The sequence below is a fragment of the Chrysochloris asiatica genome, unplaced genomic scaffold, assembly GCF_000296735.1.
Source record: "Chrysochloris asiatica unplaced genomic scaffold, ChrAsi1.0 scaffold00327, whole genome shotgun sequence".
Taxonomy (NCBI): Eukaryota; Metazoa; Chordata; class Mammalia; order Afrosoricida; family Chrysochloridae; genus Chrysochloris; species Chrysochloris asiatica.
In genome coordinates, this window is record NW_006408845.1 from 1,001,138 (window position 1) to 1,008,874 (window position 7,737).

At 35.3% G+C, this 7,737-nt stretch overlaps 1 protein-coding gene across 1 annotated transcript; it reads left to right on the forward strand.

The window, feature by feature from the left end:
* Nucleotides 1-888: 888 nt before the first annotated feature.
* On the forward strand, nt 889-1,611 carry LOC102841314 (melanoma-associated antigen B16-like). The gene is made up of 2 exons (XM_006875444.1): nt 889-1,236; nt 1,369-1,611. Exons 1-2 carry the CDS (start codon nt 889-891, stop codon nt 1,609-1,611), a joined length of 591 nt encoding a protein of 196 aa, XP_006875506.1.
* The last annotated feature ends 6,126 nt before the right edge of the window (nt 1,612-7,737 follow it).

Genomic DNA, 7,737 nt, shown 5'->3' on the forward strand with positions numbered 1-7,737 from the left:
TCTTCATTTTGAGTTGTGCCCCATCAGCAAATTAAGGTCCTGTGGGCTTTTCTCCCAAGAGCTTAACTCCATTCGCGTTATCATGGTTCTTTACTACTCTGTAATCTCTTTCTCTTTTCATCTTTCCTCACCTGTTTTCCTAAGTGTTTCTTTGATTTCTTCATTTTATTTTCTCTGTCATTTTTCTCTTCTATAGCTCTATTTTTCCTGTCCTTCTTTTCTCTTTTTAGTTATTATATTCTTTTTGGTTGTTCCCTATTTTTATTTCTTTTTTGTTTTCTCCTTTATTATTTTCTCTTTTCATTGTTGCTTGCTTGTTTGTTTATTCTGTTTTGTTTTCTCGGTGTTTCTGTGGAGGGGGGGGTTCTCCTCTTTTCCTCCCTACAACTGTGCCCATACACACCAGCCCTAACTAACTCCGAGCAGCTTCACCCACTAGACAAGAGTCAATACCAGCTCATATGCCACCTGCTCAACTAGAGACAGCAGCCAGCATTAGTCAAAGTCACCCTAAACTTAGGTGCATGAATTGTTTCCATTCTCTAACTACATCCACTGGAGACAATTGGTAAGAGCCTAAGAACTCATCAACATACAACTATCATTTAAATGCAAATCTAACACCACCAAATATGCAAGAGTTAACAGAATACTTTAGCTCACATGAAGATGCAAGAAAGAAGAGAATAAAGAGCTCAAGTTCTGCTACAGGAGGCAGAGCAAGTGGCTGCAGCTGAACGTAATTCCTAACTCAAGATATTTGATTGATTCAACAGGCTCCCTCACATGGGTGTGGAACCTCATCGGGTGCCTTTAAGAATGCATTCCTGTCTCTTTCAATGAGAAGAGTGATAATGTTTGAGTGTCAAGAAAGTCCGTACTACCCATATGATCAAAACCTTCAAGCCTGCAGTGAGGCTCAGGGTCTGGAGGAAGCACAGATTTCTGATGCTTCAGACAAGATCTTCCTCTCCTCCTCCTAAGCAACCTCTGTGTACACTGAAAAGGCCTCCTACTGCTGAAGCATCCAGTACTTCCCAGGGTTCTCAGATTGCCTGTTTATCTTCCACTGCTACTACAGTCTCTTCAGTGAGCAAATCAGATGACAGCTCTAGCAGCCAAGAAGATGAGGAAAGTCTAAGCACAGTGGAGTCTGTGCCTGGCAGTAGCTATCCTCTAGATGAGAAGGTGGCTTTGTTGGTGCAGTTCCTGCCATTCAAGTTTCAAATGAAAGAGGTGACCGCAAGGAAGACATAATGAAGATGGCCATTAAAGAGCATGAAGATTGCTTTTCTAAGATCCTCAGTACGGCTTCTGAGTGCATGAGGTGATGGAAATGGATCCCACTGCTATGTCCTTTCCAATAAGCTATGTATCACCTATGATGGAATACTGAGTAGTAATGAGGGCATCCCCAAGACTGACCTCCTGGTTTTTACCTGGGATGTGATCTTCATGAAGGACAACCATGTCACTGAGGAGGAGATCTGGAAAGCACTGAATAAGATGGGCATATTTTCTGGGCTGTATCACTTAATCTACGGTGAGCCCAGGAAGTTCATTACCAAAGATCTGGTGCTGGAAATGTATCTGCAATCCTTCATGTCATGAATTCCTGTGGGGTCCAACAGCCCATGCTAAAATCAACAAAGTAAAATTCCTGGAGTTTTTGGCCAAGATTGATGATTCTGACTCTCCAATTTACTCAACTCGCTATGAAAGGCATTGAGAGATGAGGAAAAAATTCAAAATTTTATGCAGGGTTAGCACTACTATCAGGATCAAAGCTCCTGGTTCCAGGGCCACACCTAAAAGTTCCTCCTACTCTTAGTGAAGTCTGAAGAAGATTGTTGACTTTGTTTTTGATGTACGCAGGCAGTCAGTGTTCTAAGTAGTACAGTTCCAGAGTGGGACTTGGAGGATCATTTTATATAAGATTTTTGTTTTTTGTTTTTATATTATTAACTTGTACATTTATCCTTTTAAAGGGAGTATTTTATTCAGCTGTTGCTCCGTTTAAAGTAACTTTTTTTTTTTTTCGTTTTGGGGAAAGTTCATAATGGTTTATCTTAGCAAGAAAATAAATATACATTGTTGCCCTTGCAGTACATGAAAAAATAAAAATAAAAAAAAGACCACCCCCCAAGGGTGGGAAAACACTTTAGACCCCCTCAAAATAAAAACAGACATAGAAAGAGCAATTTCAGAATCTAAGTTTATGAATGACATTTACTGTTGTTGTTAAGTGCCGTCGAGTCACATTTATTCTAGGTTATGAGATTTCAGAGTAAGAGCTTTGCTATTTGTAAAACAAATATTAAAATACATCTTATTTTGTGATCTGGAACAAGATAATATGTCATTGGAATAGCTGTTTCCTTAAAAAGGTGAAGATTTATTTTTTAAAATATTTACATTGAAGTTTAATGTAAAACAAAATGAAAAATATTAAAGAGGCTGGCTTTGAAACTGTTGAGACAAAGAAATAGAGAAAACCATTAAAATATGCTTATTATTGGTTTACTGTATCCCTTTAAGTCTGTTACTCTGTAAATTTAAAAGATAATACCTGGATTTGTTTTGTTTATTCAAGAGGAAAATAGAAAAAATAAAAAAATTAAACAAAAAAAGAAGAAGAAGAAGAAGCAAGGAAGAATGGTTTAAATGACCAAGATGCAGAGCCAGAAAACATTTCTAAGAAAGAAAAGGTAACAGAATTAACTGAAAAAGAATTCAAAAGAATGATATTTAGGTACCTCTAAGGATTGACAGAAAGATCAAGCAAAGCAAGGATAACACAGAAAAACCTTTAGAAGAATTCAGGAAAGCACAACAAAAATAATTCAGAACAAACAGACAAAATAAATGCAAATTTTGAAACCTACAATTAGAAACCCAGAAGATTAACGCTAAGATTTCAGAAATGGACAATATATTGAAAGGGCAAAGGAGTAGGTTTCAGGTAATGGAAGCCGAATTGCTGAGCTTGAAGATAAAGCTTGAAGAACAATCAGAAAAAAGAATGAAAAAAATCCAAAGAATGCCTAAGAGGAATAACTTATGGGTGGTCATATTTCCAGAATATGAAAAGACAATAAAAAGCACAGAGAAAATTGTTGAAAAATTAATAGAAGAAAACTTTCCTAATATCATGATAGACGAAAAGATAAGAATACAAGAAGATAAACAAATCCCAAACAAGAATGAAGCCAAAAGAAAGTTATCAAGACATATCTTAATCAAACATCCCAAAATAAGAGACAAAGAAAGAATTCTGAGAGCATCTTAGGAAAAATGAAAAGTTACCTACAAAGGAGAATCTATAAGACTAAATTCTGATTTTTATGCAGAAGCCATACAGGCAAAAGGCAATGGGAAGACATATACAAACTCTGAAAGAAAAATATTGCCAACCAGGAATCATATACTCAGAAAAGCTATCCTTCAAGTACAATGAAATTAGGACACTTCAAGGTAAACAGAAATTAAATAAACTTTTAAAAACCAGGCCAACTTTACAAAAAACACTAGTGTTTTCTTTGGACTAAGAACCAATAACAGCAGACAGCAACCTTAGATTACCATACATGACAACATCACCCATAACTCAGTTCAGATATGGAAGTGTTTAAAATACATAGACAAGACTGAAATAAGGAGCCAGAGATATCAATCTATAATGAAGTCAACTACAAAGCAAAAAGAAGGGATATTATAAATATAGGATTTTCAAATGGTGAGGAAGTCAAGTAGATTTCAAGATAAAGCAGACTGTTATAAATGGAGAAAAAAAATAATAAATTACATGGCAATCTAAAAGAACATAAATATACCTTCATATCAAAATTAAAAAGAGGAAAATTTGAAAGATTAGTTGTCATTAACAAACAGAAATGAAGATAAAAAGAAAATCTACAACTAAAATGAACACAGTGCCCAAAATTATATGTAACAAAGAAACCAGCAGCACCACAAAAAAAGTACAGAAAAATGGCAGCAATTGATTTATACCTATCAATAATTACAGTGAATGTAAATAAATTAAATGCACCAGTCAAGAAGCAGAGTAGTAGAATTGATGAGAAAATAGGATCCTTCCATATGTTATACATAAGAAACACATATTACACACAAAGACAGAAATAGATTGAAAATCAAAGGATGCAAAAAATATATCAAGCTAATGGCAATAAAAAATAAATTGGATTGTCAATTTCAATCTCTGAAAGAACGACTTTACGGCAAAAGCCAGCATAAGAGACAAAGAAGAACATTATATCATGATAATTAATAGGTCAATTGAACAAGAGGACATAGCCGTAATAAATATTTACATCCCTGATGAAAGAGCCTCAAAATACATAAATCATACTTTAATAGAAGTAAAGAAATAGATAGCAAAGTTGGTGATTCAAGCTCACCAGCTGCTCCTTGAATCCCTTATGTGTAGGAACTGACTCAACGGCACTAAACAACAACAAAAAACAACAGAAATAATAGTAAGAGACTTTAACCACTTTTGATAAAGGGCAAAATAACTCAACAAAGACACAGAGGAACAAAACAGCACAATCAAATAGCAGGACTTCATAGACATATACAGACCAACCCAACAACCACACAATATACATTCTTCTTCAATGCACATGGAACATTCTCCAAAATAATCATACATTAGGCCACAAACCACAAATTTAGAAACATCAAAATACTACAAAGAATTTTCTCAAATTATAAGCTATAAAGTTAGAAATCAATAATAGGATGATCAAGGGGGAAAAATCAAATACATGGAAATTGAATGACACCATGCTTAAAAGCTACTGGGCAACAGGAAAAAATTAAAAATGAAATAAATTCCTTGAATAAAATGAGAAACGGCAAAAGCATTGGTCCAAGGGCAATTTATAGCAATAAATATACACATCCAAAAAGAATAAAAAATAAAAATTAACACTTTAACCCAACATTTCCAGCAATTAGGTAAGCAGCAGCAAAGTAAGCATCCTACCACCAGAAGAAAAGAAATAATAAAGGTTAGGGTAAAAATGAATGAAATAGAAAACAGAAAAACAATAGAAAGAATCAACAAGACAAGAAATTAGTTGTTGGAAAGGATTGATAAAATCAACAAACCACTGGCAAATCTTAACAAAAGGAAAAAAATGCAAACAAAACGAGTAAGAATTGTGTGCAGGGCATCACAACAGAACCAACAGAGATAAAAAGGGTACTAATAGATTACTATGAAGAATTGTACTCCTACAAATTTGAAAATCTAGAAGAAATGGACAAAGTTCTTGAAACACACAACCGACCTAAATTAACAGATTTAAGTAGAAAACTTGAACAGACCTATAACCAGAGAATAAATTGATCAAGTCATTAAAAAACTCTGTGTATCGATGGCTTTACTGGTGAATTCTACCAAACATTCAGAGAACAGCTGACATCAATTCTACTCAAACTATTCCAGAATATGGAAAATGACTGAAAACCCCCAAATTCATTTATGAAGCAAGCATAATTCTGACACTAAAACCAGGCAAAGATATCACTAAAAAAGAAAAGTATAGACTCATTTACCTAATGAACATAGATGCAAAATTCTTAACAAAATCCCTGCCGGTAGAACCCAACAATTTATCAAAAAAGTAATATATGATGACCAAGTGGGATTCATACCAGATATGCAGGGATGGCATAGTAGGTTACGCATTGGAATGCTCACTTCAGAACAGTAGTTTGAATCTACCAGCCACTCCATGGGAAAAAGATGAGGCTTTCTGCTCCTGCTAAGATATACAGCCTCAGAAACCCTATACAGGGTCGCTATGAGTTGAAACAGACTCCACAGCACATAACCACTGCCATCACTATGAAGGGATGGTTCAATATTAAAAAAGCAATCAACATAACCCATCACATAAATAAAACAAAGGAAAAAAAACTACATGATCATATCAACTGTTGCAAAAAAAAAAAAAAAGGCATTTGATAAAATCCAACATTAATTCCTGATAAAAACAGTCAACAACAACAACAACAAAAAAAAAAAAAATAGAAAGGAAATTCCTCTGCATAACTACAGGCGTATGTACAAAACCAATAGCCAACATCATTCTCAATGTGAAAACCTAAAGCCATTCCTCAAGGAAATATGAAAATAGCAGGAAACACAGAGAGGAATAAGAGTTACAGTGAATAGAGGTAAATATGGTTAACTAAAGTAAATGTGGTAAATGGAGGGGATTGCATTCATTGCAATGAAACAGTGATTATGATTTGTGATGATCTGCTCTATAAACCTTCACTCAATTCACAATAAAAAGTTTTAATTTTTTATTTATGTATTTTAACATGTTATTATGCTTCAGGTGAAAGCTTTCATAGCATGTTAGTTTCCAATCAAATAGTTCATATACAAATTGATCCATGACATTGGCTCAACGTGGTCTTATGTCAGCACTCTGTTTCCTCCTTGGATTTCTCACTTCCATTCATCTGCTTTCCTTGTCTCTCCTTGGCTTTTCATCTTTGGTTTTAGGCCAATATTGCCCTTCTGGTCTCATATAATTAATTATTCTGAGGAGTACACTCTTCATAGGTGATATCATTTGTTTTGTGGTCTCATCTATTGTCTGAAAGATGGCCTCCAGGAATGTCTTAGTTTCAATTAGAAGCTCATCTCAGTGTAATAGTCGGGGGTTTTCCTCTAGCTCCTTTCAGAGCAGTAAATCTGGTCTTCTTTTTTTTTTAATTTTGTTCCACATTTTTTACCCATTCTAACCAGGACCTTCTATTATGGTCTTAGTCAGAGTGGTCTGTAGTTGCCAGGCATCATCTAGTTCTTCTGGTCTCTGGTTAGAAGAGGCTGTGGTACATGTGGGCCATTAGTCCTTTGAATTAATTGCTTCTTGAGTCTTAATTTTTCTTCCTTCTCCTTTGCTCCAGGCAGGAAGAGATCTATAATTGCTTCTTATGGCTACTCACAACCTTTTAAGACCCCAGACACTAGCCACTAATTATGATGGAGAACATGATCTTTATGAACTGTTTTGTTGTTTCACCTAGATGTCCTAGATGGTCCTTAACCTTCCAGTTCAGTGTCTACGTAATTTCTATATATCTGCTCACTATGTGCTCTAATGGAGTCCTGGTGTTGTGCTGTAGGATAAGCACTCACCAGCTGCTCCTCCATTGGAAACCCTGAATAGGGTCGCTATGATATGGAACAAACTAAAAAACACTTAACAACAACAATGTGCTCTAATATATATATAAACTCCTTGTGTGGTGCGGTAGGATCATTACCAGACTGCAAACCTCAAGGACAACAGTTCAAAATCACCAGCTGCTGCTCAGAAATCTATACAGGAACCCTACAAGTTGGAACCGACTCAATAGCACTTAAAAACAACATATGTATATACATATATTGTTGAGTATATATGTGTGGGTATACATGCAACATTTTAAAATATCTGTAGAAATAACTACCACCATGTCTTACATATATGCTGACTTCATTCTTCTTGGACCAACTATCAACACTCGTGGAAGTAGCAGTCAAGAAATCAAACAACATATTGCATTAGGCAAATCTGCTGCACAAGACCTTCTTAAAGTGTTGAAGAGCAATGATGTCAGCTTGAGGACTAAGGTGCACCTGACCTAAGCCATGGTATTCTCAATAACCTCATATGCATGCAAACACTAGACAGTGAATAAGGAAGA

What these genes read in the sequence shown, in the direction of transcription:
- LOC102841314 (XM_006875444.1), top strand. Translation starts at nt 889, where the DNA reads ATGATCAAAACCTTCAAGCCTGCAGTGAGGCTCAGGGTCTGGAGGAAG. An exon ending in TCAAGTTTCAAATGAAAGAG is followed by an intron (nt 1,237 to 1,368) that starts GTGACCGCAAGG and finishes CTTTCCAATAAG; the next exon opens with CTATGTATCACCTATGATGG.